Source organism: Cibotium barometz, chromosome 58 (genome assembly GCF_041138505.1).
Source record: "Cibotium barometz isolate CiBa-2024 chromosome 58, ASM4113850v1, whole genome shotgun sequence".
Lineage (NCBI taxonomy): Eukaryota > Viridiplantae > Streptophyta > Polypodiopsida > Cyatheales > Cibotiaceae > Cibotium > Cibotium barometz.
The window spans coordinates 27,006,868-27,031,248 of record NC_141103.1 but is presented as its reverse complement, the minus strand read 5'-3'; the positions used below and the strand labels follow the sequence as shown (position 1 = coordinate 27,031,248).

The window sequence follows — 24,381 nt, the reverse complement described above, 5'->3', positions numbered from 1 at the left end:
TATAATAGTATCAGCCATCTCTTGTGGAATACTTGGGCACCCACCAACTCCCTTGCCTCCCAACTTTGACATGTGGCCGCGTGATTGAAAAGGGATTGTTCAAGGGGCTGAATTTCTGAAAATAGAGGGAATGATTGGGAAAAAAATAAAAATACATAATTAATAGAGGTAATTTTTGAAAATAGAGAGCTTAGGAAATGATTGAAAATAGAGGGAATTCTTGAAGGCTGAAAATAGAGGGAATTTTTGAAAATTGGAATTTCTTGAATTGGGGGTAATGATTAATTTGTGTTAAAATTAACTTATTAGGGTAGGATTAGTTTAATCAAGGGTTGAGAGAGAGAGAGAGAGAGAGAGTCTCTGTGTCATCAATGATCATTCATGAGAGAGAGAGTCTAGAGAGTAATAAGTACCAAGTAGAGAGAGAGAGAGAGAGAGAGAGAGAGAGGGAGAGAGGGGCACCTTTGAGCTGGACAACAGATGGGCGGTGTTGGTATGGGATCCGGGAGCGCACAATACGGTGCAGGTACGAAAACGCGACGGCGGCACAAAACACGAACCAAAACGATTTAAAAAAAAGGTACGGAACCCTACGCGATGCGAAAGCGATGGGTTGGGGATTTTTAAAAAAATTGTCCACGTCAACTGTTCCGTATGGCGTATGGAATGTACTCTACGGACTGAGCCAATCCGTACCAGTATGGAATGCAACTATGCTTCCTGGTCCAAGACCATGGGCACAAGCTCCTCCCATGTGATGGTGCTGAGCCTACCACTAGTGATCCTAGTCTCCAATCAGCACCTCAATTAGCAAACCCTCAACGTCCCACTGTCTCCAAGCTTCAAGCCACCTGGGGCTCTGAAACCATGTCAGAATGCACAACGGAAATGAAGACAACTATTGTAGTGAGCAATACACAGACGAAAGAGAGAGAAGCTGTGTAACTCTGCTATATACACCAATAAAATCCCGAAAATATACAAGTGGGAGTGTGGGGGCAAGGGGCCATTTTATATGGCCCCTGGCTGCTGGTTGGCCAGCCCATAATCAGCTGACAGCAGCCCTGGCTGCCCACGACCAGCAGATGCCCAGTCGGCCAGAAGAAAAGCAGTCGACCAGCACTGAGAAATGGGTCAGGCAGCACCAGATCAGTCGGGCAGCAAGAAAACTCAGTCGGCCAGCATCTGGGGGCAGCCGAGAGCCCATACACACCTCCAGATAAAGAGGAAAAAATACGGAGAGAGAGGAAAAATGGGAAGACACTAAATACGGGCGGGCACACGCACAACCGAGGCCCTGACATAGTGTATAGACAGGAGATGACTGCTAACACCTCTCTCTCTCTACTAGTGTGCTGGGCTCAGAATTAAGTATAGATGCATAGAGCTTTGCCAAGATATGGTCGATCATGAATCATGATGGCTCTAGAATCCATGGGGTCTCCTGCCTTATGGATAGGCGCAATAATGTTGGATGACTAGGTGGAGGGAAAGCCCTTTGAGAGGGCCATATTAAACAGGAGAGGTGCCAGGGTGTTACCTGCATAAGAGAGGTGCCTAGCCATAAACCCCTCGTGATCCTGTGAATCGGCCGTTCTGAAGCTTGCGTATAGCCTTCACCACCATGTCTCCTGTGAAGAAGGTGGATGTGGTGGGACGTGTGTGAGGTGGATGTGGGAGAGGGGGTTGGTGGGGAATGTGATATAAGGCGTGTGCATATGAGTGCTAGATGTGTGGGTCTGTGATGGGGGGGGGGGGGGGTAAGCGGCGTTCTTGGATCCTACGCCAAGTCTTGTTAGAATCCCGCTCAAGAAGAGTTGGTATAAGTCCTCGTGTTGTTTATGACAATGTGCTCGTTTCTTGCAGGCGAGTTGTAACATGCGGAAGCTCGGTGGAAGAATCGGTAACTTCAATGTTCAGAAATTCAGCAATCGTTCGTGGCGAAGATAACACACAGCATAGAGAGAGGTGTGTAGAAACAGAGAGAGGGGGAGAATCAGACACAGTATTGGGTCCTGAATACCCTCTGTAGGGTCCCCACCACGAATGGTGTATTTGCTTTATTAGAATGATGCAAATTCTGCAGATAGAAAATCTGGTTCTTGACCTGCACTCTTCACCTTGGCTGAGAGTTCCCCTTGGCTGTCCTGGCCCTTGGAATTCAGCAAGCCCTTTGTGAATAATGAGATGCTTGAATGGATTTATGACTGGGCTATTTATACCCCTTCTAGATGCTGGTCGGCTGGTTTTTCAGGGGTCGGCCTGCTGCAGAAAACCCCACGACCTGGTCCTTATGCAAATAAATGCATTTATTCAATCATTTTCACACTGGATGCTGGGCTGGCCCTTATGCGCTTGCTGCTGGCTGCTGTCCAGGTCTGTGCCTGCTGCTGGGCAGCCTCTATGACTGGCCGCCTGGCTGGGCTGGCCTTTAGGCCCTGTCGGCTGGTTGGCCAACCCCATGGGCTGGCCGACAGCCTGCCCAGCCCATCTATGGCTGGTGGGCAAGGCCATGGGCCTTCCTGGCCCTTCTTAGGTGGCCTAAAGCCTACCCAATGCCCACTCAAGGGATTGAAGACCCCTTCTTGGGGTAGCCCTGAGGGCTGGCCGTGTCCTACATGCTTCTACATAAATGCCTGGCATCTTGTTGCAAACCAAATACTCAGGACACTTAACATCATTCCAGAGGGAGACTCACAATACGGACTGGCACTGCTTCATGTGCAAGACAATGCACACCTGACTTTAGACGCTTAGAGTGGAACCTTGGCTGACTCGTCTTGGACAAGGCTCACATGGGACCGGTTTCCACTCCAGGTCATGCACCTTCTGTTCAGATATGTCCATGTGGCATCCAAGTGCAGGATGCACGTGACATCCCCTTTTGCTTAACTTGACGGAAGCTGCATAGCCTTCAAATAGTCCGTCAATAAAGCTAGATAGTCTTCGAAGAAGTCTTTGTCAAGCCAAACTGCTTCGTGAGTCCCTTGGCCTTGAAACTTCATGAGGAACTGTCTTTGGCTTTGGCTTGAGCCATGCTTGAAGCGGTGAAAAAAGATCTATTCTGGAACCATCACTTAAGCGCCATCAACTATGCTGGTTCCGCTTCGTCTTTAACTTCTGAAGGGATTGGACCTACATACGGTTTTAGCCAATTGACATGGAACACGTCGTGCATAGTCCAGCTTGGAGGTAGCTTCGACTTCATTGACACCTTGTTGATCTTTCTTTAGATAGGAAAAGGTCCGAAGCACCTGAACGACAATTTTGGGTATCGCTTGTCCACCTGTTTTAGATGTTGCTTCATAATCCGAAGATAAATCCAATCTCCTTTCGAGAACTTCACATCCCTTCGGTCTTTATTGGCTTGTCGAGTGTATGCCTCCTACGCTTTAGCCAACCTGTCTTTAACTGATTCCAAATGTTCGTGGTAAGACTCCGTCATTCGGGTGGGAATGGTGAAGATAAATATGGATGTGGCTAAAGCCGGAGATCCCATCAAGTAATCCACTGTACTTGAGCCTCCACGATGTGGGAAGCATGTGAGAGCTCTGGAATAAGGCCAACGGAACATCCCATTGAAGATGGCTAAGCCATGTGTGGTCCCTAGCACGGGGAACTCTCTCCGTGATGCTGTAATGTCCCCTCTATCCTGTGATGCTCGCTGAATGCCAATCTCCTCCGAGTCTATCTCCTGCATGGTCGGCTCCTCTTGGTCATATACAGATACTTGCTGGCTTCGAGTCCTGGTATTGAAGTCCCCTAAAAGGAGAACTTCACCCAAGCATGAGAACTCAATGATGTATGCATGGAGGGGATAAAACTGCTCTCCCTCCTCTAGAATAGCATAGGGGGACTTCCTAGGTGGGAAGTAACATACTACAATGTGTATACATCTCTGCAGTGTGACCTGTAACCTCGCCCACATAAAGCGTGCCTTTGTGTCCTTGCGGACTATGGTGATCATGGGCTATAGATGTGTCCTGAATAGTAGTGCCACTCCGCCATACCCGCATACCCCACCACGTGCGTGTCTCCTCTCGGTAGGCGGATCCCACTCATAGCCTGAAATGCGTGGTAGCCCTCTCTCCGGGCTCTCGTGGGTCTCTATGAAGAAGATAATATCCCTCTTTGTAAAATCTTCCCTAAGTCCCCCAATGTCCGACCATAGTGTCCCATTGCAGTTCCAAACTGCTAGCTCCAGGTGTATGGTCCCACAGACTCCGTGTCCCTATTTGGGACGCTGCTCTGTGATGATGACTCGCCCGTCCCTGTATACTGCCCACTTTCCCGCCTTGCGGGCCTCGTGCACCTTGGGCATGTTCGCCCGTGTGTGCTCCACATGGGTTTAGGTGAGATCATCCCCTAGGTATATTTCTCCCCTCGGAGATCTATCCGTGTGTCCATGAAGGCGTCTCGGCTAGCAAGGTCCAAGAATTCAAGATGAGGGGCGCTCCCGTGAGGTGTCTCGTCCCACACGCCATGTGTCCACATAAGGGGTCCCTTCCACTTTGAGTTTCTTGCATAGGGCTAGAGTGTCGGCCTTGGGAGATTCCCCCTCCTTTAGTCCTGTCACCCTCAAATGAAGAGCGCGGAACTTCCTCCTCTTCTGCTCTTCCAACGTATCATGTATGATGGGCATGGGTGTGGGGTGTTTTCTCACCACTTCTGTCCATTCTTTCTCTACTTCTTGCTTCATCACTATGGCCCACCCGAGAGAGAGAGAGAGAGAGAGAGAGAGAGAGAGAGAGAGAGAGTTTACTAATGAATTTGTTGGATTGTCAGAGTGAAGATGAAGAAGAAATAGAGGACATGACAATAAAGCCTGCAGATTTACTTTTATTGACTGCTCGGAATGAGGATGATGTCAGCCATCTTGAGGTATGTGAAAGCAATCCAGATTGTGTGTTTGTATAGCCATAGCAAAAATGGCTGGTGCTGTTCTAGTTAGCCCACTAGAATTTGTGAAGGATCTGATTGCGCCATTTTCTTAGATGTGGGTTTACGAAGATGTATTGGAAGATGGCACCCAGAACATGTATGTGCATCATGATGTAATGCTACCAGCCTTTCCGCTAAGTCTAGCATGGCTTGATTGTGATCTCAAAGGAGGTGAAAAGGGTAAGTGTGGAAATTCTACATTCTGACCTCTCTGTGGACCACTTTATTTTTGGGCTGATTGTATGTCATTTTCTTGTAGGAAATTATGTGGCAGTGGGAACAATGCAACCAGAAATTGAGATATGGGACCTTGATATAGTATGTCAATTTGTGCTTTCCGTAGAGATTTGAACTTGGGAATGGTTTTCAGATTGCAGTAATGTTTCTATTTCTAGACCATAAACAAACTGCACGCATGCGTTTTTGGCAGTTGGATGCTGTGGAGCCGGCTGTTGTGCTGGGGGGCTATAAACATCGTTCTTCAGCAAAGCAAAGCAGTGAAAAGAAGAAAAACAAGAAGGTGCTTGAAGAGTAAAAAATGTGTTTCTGGTTTGTTTCTGGTTGCCAACCATAGTGTGTGGTTGAAACGTCATCCCAGACAGAAAAGGGGAAACAAAGGGAGAGGGAATAGGTAGGGAACCTTGGTATGGTCCGTGTTCCTGGGAGGAAATGTTAGCAGTCATCTCCTGTCTGTACACTATGTCAGGGCCTCTGTTGTGGATGTGCCCGCCCAGTTTAGGTGTTTCCCAATTTTTCCTCACTTCCATGTATTTTTCCCATTTCTTGCCAGGTGTGGGAGGCTGTTTTCTTCCTGTCGGCTGTATCAGATGCTGGCCGACTGGATTCAGATACTGGCCCATTGCCCTTCTGCTGGCCAATCGGGCTTATTGCTGGTCGTGGACATGTGGGCTGCTGTCGGCTGTTTTAGTGCTGGCCGACCAGCAGCCTGGGGCCATATAAAATGGCCCCTTGCCCCCCCACACTCTTCATTCTGTATTCTGGGATTTATTGGTGTATATAGCAGAGTTACACTAGTCTCTCTCTTGCATCTGTGTATTGCTCTTTACAGCAGTTGTCTTCATTTCCGCTGTGCATTCTGACATGGTATCAGAGCCCCAGGTGGCTTGAAGCTTGGAGATAGTGGGACGTCGAGGGTTTGCTAATTTAGGTGCTGATTGGAGATTGTTTTGGGCTATACGGGACTTGGAGATCGGGTAGAAGGCGGCCATCACCATTGGACAGCCACCTTGCATTCTATTTGCTGCCTCTTCTTCTTCTTTTCTCCCACCCACCCTCCCTTCACGAGACCTTGTGAACCCTTGAGATGGCAGATTTGCTTGAGATGGCTGAGAAGCACGTGAAGATCCCGACACTCCCCACGTTCCCGGTGGACCGCTAGTTGGACGGGAACAACTACGGCATATGGAAGGTAATGATGGAATCTGTTTTGGAGTCCTATGACTTGGTTGATTTCATTGTTGTTCGGGTTCCACGGCCGGAGTTGGAAGAAGGGGAGTTAACCCTCTATTCGGAAGGAACGGGAGGCACAGGCATAGTTATGGGATTGTGTTAATACCCGAGTCCGTTCTTTCATCTTCTTCAATTGCACACCACAGGTGATCAATCACATAAAGCATATGACGCTAGCCAGAGGTATTTGGCAGCATTTGGCTTCTCTCTACAACAGGGTATCACCCATGAAGAGAATCTCCTTGAAAGATCAGATGCGGGTGATGAATCCTGCAAAGTCGTCGATGATGCGGGAGCACATCAACAAGCTGCAGGCTCTTCAGCAGGAAGTTCTCCAGGCCGGGAAAGAGATCGTTAGAGGATATGGCCATAACGTTGCTGTGACATATTTGCCCTCTAAGTTCTCAGCCTTTTACTCTTCTTTGATCACCAGTGGCAGGCTCAGCACCATCACATGGGAGGAGCTTGTGCCCATAGTCTTGGACCAGAAAGAGCGATTCACGAACCCTCCACAGGGCGGAGATTCTGAGGCCTTGATTGACCAACGGTCGAAGGGCCCTAACAACAACAAGGGCAAAGGCAAGGCGTCATCGAAGAAGTCATCTGAGAAGAAGCCCGATTCCAACCGAGAGAAATTGAGGGCCGAGAGGACCTGTAATGATTGTGGCAAGAAAGGCCACTCTTGGAGGAAGTGTCCCAAGCGGATTGGGAAGAGTGTTGATTCTTGATAGTGGTGCTTCCAGGTACATGACTCCTTTGTGCACTTGGAGATGTTAGATACCGATGCTTCATCTTCTTCGAGCGAGGAGGCAGTTGGCTTCACCGCCAAGGATACTCGAGAATGGATTCTTGATAGTGGTGCTTCCAGGTACATGACTCCTTCCCGTGACTTCTTTAAGGATCTGAAATGGCAGTCAGGTCGCATTTTCATTGGCGACAATTCCACCATACCGATTCACAGTGAGAGTTTGCTAAGTTAGGTGCTGATTGGAGATTGTTTTGGGCTATACGGTACTTGGAGATCGGGTAGAAGGCGGCCATCACCATTGGACAGCCACCTTGCATTCTATTTGCTGCCTCTTCTTCTTCTTTTTTCCCACCCACCCTCCCTTCACGAGACCTTGTGAACCCTTGAGATGGCAGATTTGCTTGAGATGGCTGAGAAGCACGTGAAGATCCTGACACTCCCCACATTCCCGGTGGACCGCTAGTTGGACTGGAACAACTACGGCATATGGAAGGTAATTGTCACCAGCCTGGACATTTCCCAGTCTGAAAGGGGTCTGGTGGACTCCAGGATGTTTAAATATTTGGAAAGTACAAGCTTTGGGAATGGGGGATTATCCTAGAATACAAAGGACCACACTCCTAAAATTTAGGAGAGTTGCTATTTTTGGCCCGACTCCGATGGAAATTCTGTTCGCGTCATTACATCTGGAATTAAGCAGATACCAAGAGTTGACAAAGTGCCTATGACAGAATGTCTACCGGTTGGGATATTTTTAGAGATAAAGTTTATGGAAGGACCCATCTCTTAGATTGGGACATGTGGCAAGGAGGTGGACCAAAGTGAGACAAGTGGCCTGACACTTGTTAGAAAATGGATCAAAGTGAGACAAGTGGCCTCACACTTGTCACTTCAGCTATTGTGTGGCTCTCCACTTGTCATTGTAGCCTTCTCTTGCCATTTTAGCTCATGGGAGGCCCAAATCTATAAATTTGAGCCCTCTCTCTTCATTAATGGAGGCTCTCTTGCTGCACACTAGCCTCTACCACCGTTGAAGGCTTCTCTAATGATGGCTACTCTCTTTCTCTCTCACTTTAAGGCTGCACATGAAGAATACCGGCTGTATGGGACTGTTTTGGAGGCTTCCATCGCGAAGAAATACTGAAGGCAAGGGTATTCAATTACTTATTATGATTTCTAGCCATTGCATGTGTTGTACCAGCATTTGTACTTGCTGTACTTGTTGTACCAGCCACCATATTGATTGTACCAACCACTGTACTTGCTGTACTAGCTTTTGTACTTACTGTACCTGCTGTACCAGCCACCGTACCGGCTGTACCAGCCACTATACCGGCTGTACCAACCATTGTACCTGCTGTACCGGCTGAATGGAGAGTTGTACTTGCTGTACCCTTTCTATTGCATGAAGAACCGTGGTTTTTGGGGAAGAATCAGTACCCACACGGAGGTATATGGATTATATTGTTGGCTCGGCATTTCTACAGCCTATGTTCCGGCTCAGTTGCCTTGTGTTGGGCTGTGTTATGGCATTTGTATATGGATAATCCGGCATCTCCCGTGGGGAGAGTAAGGCCCTCAAAGCTTGTACATGATATTATTCTCCTTGGGTAATAAAATACTCCAAGGGGGGGGGTCGGCCCATTCCGGCCTCTATGCGGTGTCACGTGTGCAAGCTCCATTTTCAGCATTTGTGGATGTTTTGTCCAACTTTATGTTTTATGCAAAGTGATGATGGATATGTGTTAAGGCTGTGGCCATGTTTAAGTGTTTTAATATGCATTGATGGTATCAACAAGTGTGTCAAAGGCCCTAGTACCCCGGGCACCCGCCGCCGCGAGTAGAATCAGTACCCACATGGAGGTATATGGATTATATTGTTGGCTCGGCATTTCTACAGCCTATGTTCCGGCTCAGTTTCCTTGTGTTGGGCTGTGTTATGGCATTTGTATATGGATAATCCGGCATCTCCCGTGGGGAGAGTAAGGCCCTCAAAGCTTGTACATGATATTATTCTCCTTGGGTAATAAAATACTCCAAGGGGGGGATCGGCCCATTCCGGCCTCTATGCGGTGTCACGTGTGCAAGCTCCATTTTCAGCATTTGTGGATGTTTTGTCCAACTTTATGTTTTATGCAAAGTGATGATGGATATGTGTTAAGGCTGTGGCCATGTTTAAGTGTTTTAATATGCATTGATGGTATCAACAAGTGTGTCAAAGGCCCTAGTCCCCCGCCGCGAGTTTCATTGGTATCAGAGCATAGGCTTTCTTGAAAGTGGAGGCTTCCTTCTATCAATAAGGAAGAGAAAAGATCTCAAGTGGGGACCACACTTACCATCATTGCTGTAAAGCATGGCCAGCCGCTTCATAGCTTATGAAGCAAGAGCATGAGCAGTAGACAGCATGTTGATCTAAGGATTTATGAATTCACAGAATTTTATCGTGGAAGTGTGAAGTTGGCTTTATGTGCACACGTTTAGCACTCTTTCCATATGGATATTGTGGATTATATTATCAAGCTTACAGGCAAGCTATATGGAGATATATGTCAGGATATCTTAAGGATATGGTGACGAGATATTTCTTTTGGCTTCATGACCAACCTGGCAAAGAAAAGCTAAGTATACTTTGAGTTTGCAAAGTTAGTGCTTTTGCTATGAAGTGTTTTTGATGTTCACTAACCCTTGTATAGCTATGCAAGGAGAAAGGTGTTATTGTTTGCCTTAAGATGGTTTCAGGGAAACATTGTTTATGGCTCCCTTTAATGGGATGAATTCTTTTCATGGCTCCCTTTATTGGGATGGATTATATCTATGGAGATTTCTTTCTTGGTCAAGATTATGGACGAATCTGTCCCAGTTTATAGAGAAGAAATATTTGGATATCTCATGGATATGATGCTTTTATGGATAAAGTCCACCTCTACTCCAAGGGATGGATTATTCCTTTTGGCTCCCTTTATTTGGGATGCATTGGACTTATGAAACTCATGATTCACATACCCTGTGTAGTGTTCTCTTGTCCTACGTGCTCTCTTGAAGATTGTTTCTACCATGTGAGGGTGGAACAATAGAGAGCAGATGGAAGGGAACATGGGCACTTCAAAGGGTAGTGACAAGCACAACATACCCTGTGTAGTGTTCTCTTGTCCTATGTGCTCTCTTGAAGATTGTTTCTACCATGTGTGGGTGGAACAATAGAGAGCAGATGGAAGGGAACATGGGCACTTGAGAGGGTAGTGTGAGTTGGTAGCCGAAATGCCTACAAACTATTGGTGGCCGAAATGCCTATAAACTATGTGTAGCAGAAATGCGTATGGAACACCAGGTTATCTATGCCTGCCGAGTGATTGTTTTCAGGACTCCTTGTTTAGCCGCCCTGTGTAGTATTTCTCTTGTCCTAAATGCTCTTCAAGATGTTGCTACCTTGCTTGGTAGAACATAGAGCCAATGGTAGAGAATATGGGCACTGAAGTCGGGCCGGGCGTCAAGGCAGCTCCTTGGTGATCTACATGGACATAACATTGTTTTCTAAATGCTGAATTTCATATGCATTGGCATGGAGGATTTGGCAATGGATGCCCGTAAAGCTATGTATTGAATTTCTCCAATAGTAATACAATTTACTCAAGGGAGGGGTCGGCCGTTCCGGCTCATTGTGTGTCTCTTGTAAGCCCACCTCTCATCCAAGGTGTGTGGTCAGAGTACCAACACGGAGTGCAAGTGGTAAAGTGGACATGACGGAACTTATGTCTATGCCAAGGGTCATGTGGACCGATGTCTTGTTGGCAGGATACTTATTTTGTCTCGTCCATTTACTTGGGACATGGATTATGATATCTGGACTTATGGGACTGTTTTGTCTCGCCCATTTACTTGGGACATGGATTATGATATCTCGACTTATGTTTTGTCTCGCCCATTTACTTGGGACATGGATTATGATATCTGGACTTATGGGACTGTTTTGTCTCGCCCATTTACTTGGGACATGGATTATGATATCTCGACTTATGGGACTGATTTGTCTCGCCCATTTACTTGGGACATGATTATGATATCTGGACTTATGGGAGTGTTTTTATCTTGCCCATTTATCTTGGGACATGATTTTGATATTGGTATTATGGAGACTTATTTAGTCTCACCCATTTCTTTGGGACATGGATTCTTCAGTTAGATTGGATTTTTGAGACTGTCGCATCTCGCCCAATCGATGGGACATGATTATATCTTGAATATATGGCTTGAAGCTTAAAGTTGCGGACAACTTTTAAGAAGTTGGGGAGGATGTCACCAGCCTGGACATTTCCCAGTCTGAAAGGGGTCTGGTGGACTCCAGGATGTTTAAATATTTGGAAAGTACAAGCTTTGGGAATGGGGGATTATCCTAGAATACAAAGGACCACACTCCTAAAATTTAGGAGAGTTGCTATTTTTGGCCCGACTCCGATGGAAATTCTGTTCGCGTCATTACATCTGGAATTAAGCAGATACTAAGAGTTGACAAAGTGCCTATGACAGAATGTCTACCGGTTGGGATATTTTTAGAGATAAAGTTTATGGAAGGACCCATCTCTTAGATTGGGACATGTGGCAAGGAGGTGGACCAAAGTGAGACAAGTGGCCTGACACTTGTTAGAAAATGGATCAAAGTGAGACCACACTTGTCACTTCAGCTATTGTGTGGCTCTCCACTTGTCATTGTAGCCTTCTCTTGCCATTTTACCTCATGGGAGGCCCAAATCTATAAATTGGAGCCCTCTCTCTTCATTAATGGAGGCTCTCTTGCTGCACACTAGCCTCTACCACCGTTGAAGGCTTCTCTAATGATGGCTACTCTCTTTCTCTCTCACTTTAAGGCTGTCCATGAAGAATACCGGCTGTATGGGACTGTTTTGGAGGCTTCCATCGCGAAGAAATACTGAAGGCAAGGGTATTCAATCATTTATTTCGGCATTTCTACAGCCTATGTTCCGGCTCAGTTGCCTTGTGTTGGGCTGTGTTATGGCATTTGTATATGGATAATCCGGCATCTCCCGTGGGGAGAGTAAGGCCCTCAAAGCTTGTACATGATATTATTCTCCTTGGGTAATAAAATACTCCAAGGGGGGGGTCGGCCCATTCCGGCCTCTATGCGGTGTCACGTGTGCAAGCTCCATTTTCAGCATTTGTGGATGTTTTGTCCAACTTTATGTTTTATGCAAAGTGATGATGGATATGTGTTAAGGCTGTGGCCATGTTTAAGTGTTTTAATATGCATTGATGGTATCAACAAGTGTGTCAAAGGCCCTAGTCCCCCGGGCACCCGCCGCCGCGAGTTTCAGTAATGATGGAATCTGTTTTGGAGTCCTATGACTTGGTTGATTTCATTGTTGTTCGGGTTCCACGGCCGGAGTTGGAAGAAGGGGAGTTAACCCTCTATTCGGAAGGAACGGAAGGCACAGGCATAGTTATGGGATCGTGTTAATACCCGAGTCCGTTCTTTCATCTTCTTCAATTGCACACCACATGTGATCAATCACATAAAGCATATGACGCTAGCTAGAGGTATTTGGCAGCATTTGGCTTCTCTCTACAACAGGGTATATCACCCATGAAGAGAATCTCCTTGGAAGATCAGATGCGGGTGATGAATCCTGCAAAGTCGTCGATGATGCGGGAGCACATTAACAAGCTGCAGGCTCTTCAGCAGGAAGTTCTCCAGGCCGGGAAAGAGATCGTTAGAGGATATGCCCATAACGTTGCTGTGACATATTTGCCCTCTGAGTTCTCAGCCTTTTACTCTTCTTTGATCACCAGTGGCAGGCTCAGCACCATCACATGGGAGGAGCTTGTGCCCATGGTCTTGGACCAGAAAGAGCAATTCACGAACCCTCCACAGGGCGGAGATTCTGAGGCCTTGACTGACCAACGGTCGAAGGGCCCTAACAACAACAAGGGCAAAGGCAAGGCTTCCTCGAAGAAGTCATCTGAGAAGAAGCCCGATTCCAACCGAGGGAAACTGAAGGCCGAGAGGACCTGTAATGATTGTGGCAAGAAGAGCCACTCTTGGAGGAAGTGTCCCAAGCGGACTGGGAAGAGTGTTGATTCTTCAGCTTCAGCTGCAAAGACTCCCACCTTTGTGCACTTGGAGATGTTAGACATCGATGCTTCATCTTCTTCGAGCGAGGAGGCAGTTGGCTTCACCGCCAAGGATACTCGAGAATGGATTCTTGATAGTGGTGCTTCCAGGTACATGACTCCTTCCCGTGACTTCTTTAAGGATCTGAAACGGCAATCAGGTCGCATTTTCATTGGCGACAATTCCACCATACTGATTCACAGTGAGAGTCGGATGGAGCAAGACTGGCTTCCGGGTGGAGTTTGAGGAGCATTCTGTTGTCTACAGGACCGCAAGATTGGCCAGGTTGTTTGGGAAGGCGGCGTAGAGAATGGTATATACAAACTCTCCCCACTCTCCTCTTTAACAGGTTCTCAGATTGGTGATTTGTGGCATTTTCGGTTTGGCCACTTGAATGTGGATGCATTGCGGCGAGCTCTCCGGGACCAGATGGTGGTTGGCTCGCCAGATGTTGGCAGCAGGCAAGGACGCTGTAGTTCTTGCATTCATGGTAAGCAGCACAGGGAATCTTTTCCGAAGCAAGGGTTCCAGGCGGGCTTCGAAACCTTTGGAGTTGGTACACACTGACTTGTGTGGACCTATGCAGACAGCATCCTTGGGACGTTTTTTGTACTTCATGTTGCTAGTTGATGATTGTAGCAGATCGACATGGGTTTATTTTCTTTCCCAGAAGGACCAAGCTTTTACTCGGTTCAAGGAGTGGCATGTGATGGTGGAGAAAGAGTCTGGCTTGTAGATTAACATGACTCCCTTTGAGGCATATTTTGGCAGGAAACCTGATGTCTCCCATTTCTGTGTGTTTGGGAGCGATGCATATGTTCACATTCCGAAGAAGCAAAGGGGGAAGCTCGACTCAAAGTCCCAAAAGCTTGTCTTTGTGGGATATAACTCTCCTTCCAAGGGATACAGGTTGTATGATCCAGAGAGGAACAAGGTGGTCGTCAGTAGGGATGTGGTTTTTGATGAGCATGTTCCAGTTTCCACTGTTGATGAGCCGCCACTTCTTGGTGACCCAGATGATTCTGATGATGATTCCCAGTCGATTGTTCCAACTGGTCAGCCTCAGTCAGTTGAGGAGGTTGAGCCCGTAGCTGGAGATGAGCCCCCACAATAGCAGGAGGCTCCGCGTTTTGTTTGAGTATCTAGGTGGTTGGTAGACACCCTTTGGGAGTCAAGTGTCACAGAGCTTCCCTCCAAATGGACCACAGAGGATGGACCTCGAAGATCACACATATTTCGTGATAAAAGTCATTCAGCGGAGCTTCTACAGGTAAAATATGCTTTGATGTCTCGTAGCATGTGACACAAAGAGCACACTTCCGTCAAGGAAGCCCTTGCACAGGATACTTGGAGGAAAGCCATGCAGGTGGAATTGGATGCCATTGAGAAGAATAACACTTGGGAGTTGGTTCCGAGGCCGTCAAAACGGTCTGTCATTGGTGTACCGCAGCTGTTGGACTAGTACCGGCATTCAGATGCCGCTGCCCACACTTATAGGTGCCCAAAACATGTTTTCATTATATATTCAAGCCTTAAATGGGTCGGTGGACAAACACAAAGCCAGACTTGTGGCTAAGGGTTATGCTCAGCAGCCTGGCATCGACTATGAGGATACCTTTGCACCGACAGCAAGGATGACCACGATTCGGACCGTTCTTGCCCTTGCTTCTTCTCAGCGGTGGCCCGTATTTCAGATGAATGTTAAATCTGCGTTCCTTAATGGTGACCTGCAGGAGGAGGTGTAAGTTGAGCAGCCTCCAGGCTTTGAGGTTCCAGGATCAAAGGGGATGGTTTACAGGTTGCGGAAGGCGTTGTATGGTCTTAAGCAAGCTCCCAGGGCTTGGAATCAAAAGATTGATTCCTTCTTTCTACGGACTGGATTTCAGAGATCAGTTGCAGATCCCAACCTATATCTCTTTCGGGAACGCGGCATGGTCACGTTGATCATCCTTTATGTGGATGACCTCATTCTCACCGGCGGTCATATGGAGCACATGGTAGTGACGAAGGCTGCCTTGTCAAAGGAGTTTGAGATGACCGATTCAGGCTTACTCCACTTCTTCTTGGGATTGGAGATCTGGCAGACCCAGAGGGGGTTCTTTGTCTCTAAGCAGCGGTATGTCCATGAGTTGCTTGAGGCCTTTGGGATGGAGAACTGCAAGCCTATCACGTCGCCGATGGACCCGAACATGAAGCTTACAGTGAATGATCCTTGTGAGCCAGTTGATGCCTCTATGTACCGGAAGCTGGTTGGTTCATTGATCTGGTTGCTGAACACCAAATTGGACTTGAGCTTTCCTGTGGGGCTGTTGAGCTCATTTATGCAGACGCCGTTGAAGTCTCATTGGGATGCAGGATTGCAGATCTTGCGGTATCTGCAGGGTACGAAGGATCTTGGACTCGTCTAGACCACTGGAGGTGAAACGAAGGAAGAAGTTCGACTCCAAGGTTGGAGTGACTTATATTGGGGAGGAGATCCAGACACGAGGAGATCTACATCAGGCTACAGTTTTTCCCTCGGCTCAGGAGCTGTTTCATGGAGCAGTAAGGGGCAGCCAACTATTGCCTTGTCGTCTACAGAGGTAGAGTATCGGGCTGCTTGTGGTGCTGCTTGCGAGGTTGTGTGGCTACGGAGGTTGCTTGGTGAGATTGGGTTTCCACAGAAGGAGCCCACGGTCATCCAGTGCGATAACGAGAGCTGTATCGCTATTGCTCGGAACCCTGACTTCCATGCCCGGACCAAGCACATAGAGATACAATGTCACTTTGTTCGTGAGAAGATCTTGGCTGGTGACATCTTGCTTCTTTATCGTTCGACGGAGGACAATGCGACAGATCTCTTCACGAAGTCTCTACCTCAGGCTATGCTCTGGCGGCACTCCAGCTCACTGGGGTTGGTTCCACATCCAGGAGCTGAGAGGGGGTGTTAGCAGTCATCTTCTGTTTGTACACTATGTCAGGGCCTCTATTGTGGGTGTGCCCGCCCAGCTTTGGTGTTTCCCCATTTTTCCTCACTTCCATGTAATTTTTCCCATTTTTTGCCAGGTGTGGGAGGTTGTTTTCTTCCTGTCGGCTGTATCAGATGCTGGCCGACTGGATTCAGATACCCAACCTTCTGTCCAACCCTGGCCGACTGCCCTTCGGCTGGCAGATTGGGCTTATTGTTGGTCGTGGGCATCTGGGTTGCTGTCAGCTTTTTTAGTGCTGGTTGACCAGCAGCTTGGGGCCATAAAAAATGGCCCCTTGCCCCCCCACACTCTTCATTCTGTATTCTGGGATTTATTGGTGTATATAGCAGAGTTACACTAGCTTCTCTCTCTCTTGCATCTGTGTATTGCTCTCTACAGCAATTGTCTTCATTTCCGCTGTGCATTCTGACAAGAAATTCCTCGCTGGGACCATCTGGGATCTAGACCATAGCAACGTTCCCAGCCCTCATTGCTGGAGATGTGTGTTTTGTGGACACGTGGAGTACATTGAAATTCAGCTGCAGTTCCAGGTCAAATAAGGGTCCAGCTGTCAATCTGGAATTGCTTGAACATTTGACTCTACAAATTTTTGGACTGATTGGAGAATGCTATCAGACTGAAATTATGAAGATTTTCATCTGAAATGCAGTTGTGATCAAGAGCTCATATCTGTTATTATTGGTGGACCATATGCCTCTAGCCATGGGGGAAGGGGGGTGTAAATCCCCCAGGCTAACTGACCCCGCAACTAAGCATACACAAAAGGGAAACAAACATAGGCACTGGCATCTAGCTCACCGCCCAACCATAGAGCTATTCAAGCTCACCCTCGAGCACAAGGGGATAGTAGCATTTGAGACATGGCTCCACGTGCAAAGTCCTTGGCGGCTTATACCACTAGTACTACACACCGATCTGATGTAAGCACGGAGTAGTCTCAAGGCCTCGAGTCCAAGTCTGAAGGGCTCTCCCTCAAATTGACTCATGAAGTCATTTATATAGGCTTCCTATAAACCATGAGCCAAATATAGCACATGTCTCGTAAAAGCTACTAACCCTCCACTTAAGATTCCTAACCCCTAAGGTATGGTTAACCCAACCTGAAGGTCTTAACCCTGATGAGCCTTGGGACGTTAGATACTTTCCCCCTTGAGAACCATTGATGTCCTCAGCAATGAATATGGGGAACGACTCTTCAAACTACGCACTGATTGTAGTCTTGACCTATGACCGTCCCTTCCATTTGATCAAGTACTCATAATAGATGGTATGCCAAAACTGTCTAGTACCTTGATCCAGAACCATCGTGGGTTCCATGGGAATATACCTAGTCGTATCCTTGATGTTAGGGATCTCCTTCTCACCGGCGCAATTTGATCACCTTCACCCAGATGTTCTTTCAAACTAGTGAGGTGAAAGACAGGGTGAATCTTGATTCCAGGAGCTAGTGCTAACTGGTAAACGACATTACTAAACTTCTTTGTGATCTGGTAAGGACCACAACATCACAAAGATAACTTGTAATGCTTGCTAGCCCTTTGGGACTTTAAGATACACCCACATGCCCTCTCGTGAAACTCTTGGGGTCCGTCTTGGTTAGCGTAAACTTGAGTGCAATCTTGAGCACTCTTCGTGCTCTCCCTTGTAACTTTCAACATATCCTACATATCTTACAAGAAATCCACTGCTAATTGCAACTCGACTCCCCGTAGCCCTACGATAATGAGTGACTTTGATTGATAACCATACATACCCATAAATGGGCTAAAACGAGTAGCCGCATGCTTACTACTGTTGTAAGCAAACTCAATATGTGGGAGATGCCTTTCCCACTCAGATTGTCTCTTGAGACATACGTCCTCAGCATATCCTCCATGGTTTGCTTCGTCCTCTTTGGCTGACCATCCGACTCGGGATGATGCGAAGATGACATGCTCAAATGTGTTTCCAACTTGGAATACACCGATTGCCAAAATTGTGCAGTGAATTTGGGATCCCAATCATTGACAATCTCCTCAAGTAGTCCATAGCTTATACAAGTTCTCTACTAAGAGCTGAGCCTGGATACACTTCCGCACATAATCCTCAACAAAGGATTTCATGCATGGCCAATAGAAATGCCGGCCAACCAAGGCCAAGGCTCTTTGTATGTCTAGGTGCCCTGCACTATGGCACTCATGCAATATCAAAGCTTGGATGTTCAAATCACTGGGTACACAAACCTTGCCATCCTTGAAGAGTAATCCACCTCTAATGGAATACCTTTTTAGCATCTTTCTCTCAACAACACTTGTTGGAGTGTTTGGAACACTTGGATCTCGTGGGTTGCAACTGGCCTGGACCAATTGCCAGACTCACCAAAAATGGAAATCATGTTGGCAATGCTCTTTGAGAGAGAGATAGAAGTCAGTCGATATCTCCACTATAGAGATAGCATTTACCTCGAGGATCCTACTAAGGGCATTAGTAACCCGATTGGTTGCTTCCTTGCGGTAACGGATCTCAAAGTCGAACTCCTGCATGAGGTCAACCCATCTGGCCTTCCGATCCCTCAGGGCAAGCTGATCACAAATGTACTTCAACAAGTGGTGATTTGTCAAGGAGCTTGTCACTCCAAGCTAGCAGAGGACTTAACTTGCCTTTCTTGTTTCTCACCCTCTTTAAAAGCTAAGTAAGAGGCGGAGCAATCTTGGTATAAGCCTCGATAAATTTCTTGAAAAAGCCAGTGAAACCAAAAAATGATTTTACCTGCCTAATTATCCATGGAATGGGTCACTCCAAGACCTTTTGAACCTTATCTGGATCAATCCTCACACCATCAACATAGATGACATGACCCAAATTCAAGAGTTCCTGCTTGAAGAAGTCACACTTTGACTTCTTGGCATATAGCTTCTCATGTGAGAATCTCCAAGATGTTGTATGTGTTCTTCCAATGATCTACTGTTAATTACTATGTCATCCAAGAAGACAACAATCTGCTTTCCCAAATAGGGTTGAAATAACAGGAGCATTGATCAACCCAAATGGTAAGACCAAAAACTCATAGTGGCCATAGCGCGCCCAAACGTAGTCTTAGGCACATCCTTAGGTTTAATTTTTATTTGATGATAGCCAAGAAGAGTAGGTAGCGTTGTCGGCTATGCACCGAAAAACATCCATAGGTACACTAGCCATAGCCTATTGATCCACCATCAAGTATTGCTGCAGAAATTCAGCAAACTTGCAAGAAATCAAGGAGTGCTGAGGGTTAAAGATGGTTGCTTCTACTGCTAATGAGAAGAGAGCTCAAGTGGTGAAGGTTTTTGCCTAGGATCAGGAGGTCTTGGGTTCAAAACCCCACAAGGTGCCTCCTCGGCGGCATCGTCTATGGGTGGATAAAAAGCGCTTATGGGCAGTGAAAAACGGTCCGGGAGGATCTTGGGCCTAAGACTTGAAAAAATAAAAAATAAAAATAAAGATGGTCACTAATATTGGGTAGATAGCATAAGCTCCATCTTTTTGCAAAAGCACAACTCACAGAGGTTGACTTTCAGCCCACGCATCAAGCATGCAGGCTTTTATGAGCATGTACAAGCTTAACCCCAAATTAACAAGGTGCCTAGATTCCGACCCTCTTTTCCCCCTTCTTTAGCATAAAGGCGACTTATATCTATAATGCCTAAATAACCCCATGCACATACTTTTTTTGTGAAAGTCTGTAGTGCGCCCATGCTCTCAGCCACACCTCAGTCCGGCTGCCTGCCTTATACACACGTGTGGACTTGTTGTACGGCCAGCTATACAGCCAGTTACATAGATATCCCCTCATCGTTTATGTGTATGGACAGTGTTGACAATAAACGAGAAGCATGGCCAGCTTGCTACAGTCGAAGGCTTCTCATCTCTCTCATTTTTGGCAGATACGCTTTCATGCATGTGCTAGGGTTTTAATCCCTTGTTGCATCACTTTCCCTGTATGAGGTACTGCTGTTTGCAGCCATGTCATGTGCATCCGTTAATCCCGATGCTCATAGACATTTATATTCTCATTAGCAAATACATGGACAGATTTAGGGGCATATTTGTAGCAGATTTTACAGCTCTACATGCTCCTGAAAGTGCCGAAGACATAGCCCAATGATTGGGGCACCTTTTGGGCATAGTTTGGACACAAAATATGACTTTTTAGACAATGTTTTGTGGGAAAAATAGACACAACCTACTTGATTACGAATTCATACACAAAAAAACACACTTTAGAATCCGAAAAAGCAAAATGTCCCTTGTACTTCAAAAAGCGCATAGGATTCAGCCTTCTGCAGAATTCGACCAACTCTCTGTATAACACAACAAACAATTAAAAACCTCATGTGTCGATAAACGACCAAGGCCCAAGATGTCACCCTCAAGCACACGCATATAACCTCATGTGTAGATAAACGACCAAGGCCCAAGATGTCACCCTCAAGCACACGCATATAAGGTCTATCAGAATTCGACCAACTCTCTGTATAACACAGCAAACAATTAAAAACCTCATGTGTAGATAAACGACCAAGGCCCAAGATGTCACCCTCAAGCACACGCATATAAGGTCTATCAAAAAACAAGCAAACACACACAGACATAGCAAAAAGCTCGTGCTTTTTCCATAGATACGCAACGATTTCAAAAACCGTCTGAGCATAGCTAACCATAGCGTCTTCTCCGCTCACCTATGACTCTTCTCTGTCTTCCGCCCTAAGTGTAACATGCAACGGAAGTATTCGTATTGGAGGATCCTGTCACACAAATGCTCACACCGTCTTCTGTATCCTAAGTTTTGCGAGTTAGCAATCCACTTTAAAATTACCCACTAAAGGGGCCCCTATCCCGTTACCGAGATAGTATTTGCTTTATTATCTTTAAAGAGACTGACAGTGTGACTGACGATAAGGCAAATGCAAGACCTTTGAAGACCAAGTGTTGGGCTGAACTGTACACTGCTATAGAAACACCAAAGATGTCCAATCTCGAGCCTATGCACTCTTCCCAATGGAATGAGGGAGGGATGCAAAGCTAGGGTTAAGAGAGGGGCTGTTTGGGACTGTTCTAGACTGAGTATGAATGCTATAAATGAATATGAATGCTGCGTTTTACCTTCACCAAGTGGTTGGAGCAAAACGATGATATGATGAATGCTGAGAATTGTATGGATGCAGAAAACGCAAGGTTTACTGATGGCTGAATGCTGAGAACTACTACGTTTACTGATGGAGGGCTGAATGCACAAGCGTTGATGCTCCTCTAGCTGTAGGATGACACGCTTCTCCAAAACGCATAGGGCTGAAGTGAATGCAAGGCTGAAGACTGATGCGCCTGAATGCTGATTGCTGAATATGATTGAATGAATGAATGATTATGCAAGGACTCTATTTATATGGACACATGGAGCGAGTCGGCTGGCTACTGAGTTGGTCGACTGCTCATGTCCAATCATAAATGCATAAATGTGTATAAAATCTTGAAAATGATGGAAAAAATACCAGAAAAATCCTAGTAAATATCCTGATAAATACTGGATGATATTTGGGGTTCTTGCAATGGTCTAGATGTTATGCATGAATGATGTGCAATATACAGGATGTTTTCTAATGCAAACCCTAAGGTTTCTACTATTGACTATATGCATGAATGCGTCTCTTTAAGTGGGTTAAGGGACTTAGACTGACTGACTGACTTACTATGGCTGAGAATGACCTACGTAACTCGTACTTGACTTGTCTCGTACTGAGGATTACAATTGGGTCACGGCGTACGACAAATATCATCCTGAATGAAACTGATACTGTTACAATGTTGCACTGATGATGATGAGCCAGTTTGTCACCATGCACTACAGTGCAGAGTGCATGTGACATTCCCTCCTGCTTAGCTTGGTGGCAGGTTCATGGCTTCCAAGTAGTCTGCCATCAACTGGGGGTACTCTTGAAAGAACTCCTCGTCTAGCCATACGGCTTCGTAGGTGCCTCGATCTCGGAATTTCGTATAGAATTGACGTATCCGTCGACCGGAACCATGCTTCCAACGATAAGAAGGATCTGCTCGAGCTCGATGACTTCTGCTTCGTCTACCACGTCTGGCTGCTGTTCATCTGAAACATCAAGCACTTCTGGTCCAACATATGGATTTAGCCAAGAAACATGGAAAACATCATGCATTGTCCAATTGCTAGGCAACTTTAACTTCATGGAGACATCACTTAACTTCTTAACTATTGGGAAAGGTCTAAAACTACGGAATGAAAGCTTGGGACAACGTTTGCCCACTTGTTTCAATCTTTGTTTCATGATACGCAGATAGACCCTATCCCCTTTCTTGAAGTGGATATCTCGTCTAAACTTACTTGCGTGTCTATGAACTGAATAATGTCCAGGCTCAAAACTGAGGGCCAAACTCTGCGGAATCGACATAGTGATCTTCTATGCTATTTTAGTCTTTTCCAGAGATGTTGAGAATGGTAGACTCATGACTGGTTTGGATGCTGGTCTTTCTACTAAGAACATCTGCTATTGGGTTATGCTGGCCAGGGATGTACTTGATCGTTCCTCCAACCTGATGGAAGAGCTGACCCTATCGAGTGTGCTGATCACTCCACTGGGCACTTGGCATCGTCGGGAGCCACTTAAGTGCTTGGTGGTCTCTAATGACTGTGAAAATGCGTCCATAAGGAGCAGGTTCCACATGTGTGAGAACCGACTGCTGTTCTAGCTTGCCCTTGAAAGTCTTGGAAAGACAAGAGGGAAACTTGCTAGGAGGTTCTGCTAACTGTGGGATACTGGGTGGGAGATCATCCTTAAAAATGTCTGAATGAGAAAGGAGATCTTCCAACTGAGGGACTGAAGAAGATGAGACGGCGGTTATCGATGAGATAGAAGCTGGCTGAGCATAAATCAATGCTCCTTCTGCTCCCTTGTGGATAGCTCGTCGTGCGTGGAGATGAGAAATCATAGGAATGCCAAGAATGCTCCTATCTCCCCGAATCATGACAGGCTCAGGAAAACCTTTAGAGATAATAAAGGTGTCCTGCCCAATTGGGAATAGGTTCATACTGACGAAACCGCTGGATTCCTAAGGTCATGTCATATCCCAAAAGAGTAGAGACAATGAAATCTCGTTGGAATGAGGCCTTCTGAACTTCAAAGGCAAATTGCTGTGCCTTTTGAGATATCTGGGTGCGGAGACTAGGTGTGAACCTGTCTACCTCCAAATGATAGGGCACTAAGGTACAGCTCATGTTGGTAGCCAACTGGGGAGAGATGGCGTCCTCAGAACTGCCCATGTCAAAAAGGATTATGAACTGGCGGTCCTTGGCAGAGCCATAAGCTCAGATCAGGTTTTTCTGTGTGGTTGTTGCCTCACCCTCCTGCTTAGCATCAAGTACCACGGATGGCATGGGATGCATAGAAGGTAAGATCTGAACTGCGTTTGTGGTAGCAGGCGGGTCTGGAGGAGCGGGGGATACTACGGCAACTGTGGCAGAAGGCTCTTTGGAGGCTTGCTCCGTTTGCCTTTTTGGACAATCCTTCTTACCATGCCCTATGATGTGACAGAAAAAACATCTGTTTTCTGACTGATATTTCTTTTGCTCCTCTGGAGGAAGATAACCTCCAGTAATGCCTGCTTGAGCCTTTTCCTGAGGGGTTTTCTTAGGCTTGGATTCCTTACCCCCTGAACTAGAGCTAGGACTGTTGTCTGTCTTAGTGTCTTTAGAAGACGAATTACCCTTCCCTGGTTGGGGTTTGGTACTGGACTGTGATGACTGCTTGGGCTTGCCTCCGTTCATCTTCGTTTCTTCATTCTGAGTGTGAGTCAAAGTCCGGTCATATGTATTGGGTTCAAAGTTATGAACTGTGAACCGAATGTTAGGATCCAATCCACGAATGAATTGCTCCATCTTGGCTTGCGTAGATAGCCCTAACTACTGTGCTTAAGTAATAACCTTGCCGGAAAACTGAAGCACTGGGGATCCGTTCTATCTGAGTCCATAGAACTCAGATGAGTCCATAGAACTCATCTGCCAGACCGGTCATGTACTGGGGCGGGAGGAATCTGGTCTTCAGGTCATGGACAAATGTATCCCAGCTAAAAGCTGTGACACCTGTGGT

General features: G+C 46.5%; 1 protein-coding gene across 1 annotated transcript in view; it reads left to right on the top strand.

Annotated features, from left to right (window-relative positions):
* LOC147606097 (uncharacterized) overlaps nt 1–24,381 on the top strand; it is a 124,678-nt gene that overhangs the window by 78,845 nt on the left and 21,452 nt on the right. The window contains exons 4-7 of the mRNA XM_086792845.1: nt 4,786–4,881; nt 4,995–5,121; nt 5,201–5,259; nt 5,372–5,461. Of these exons, the coding sequence (XP_086648971.1) occupies nt 4,786–4,881; nt 4,995–5,121; nt 5,201–5,259; nt 5,372–5,461 (372 nt within the window). The remainder of the gene's footprint in view (nt 1–4,785; nt 4,882–4,994; nt 5,122–5,200; nt 5,260–5,371; nt 5,462–24,381) is intronic.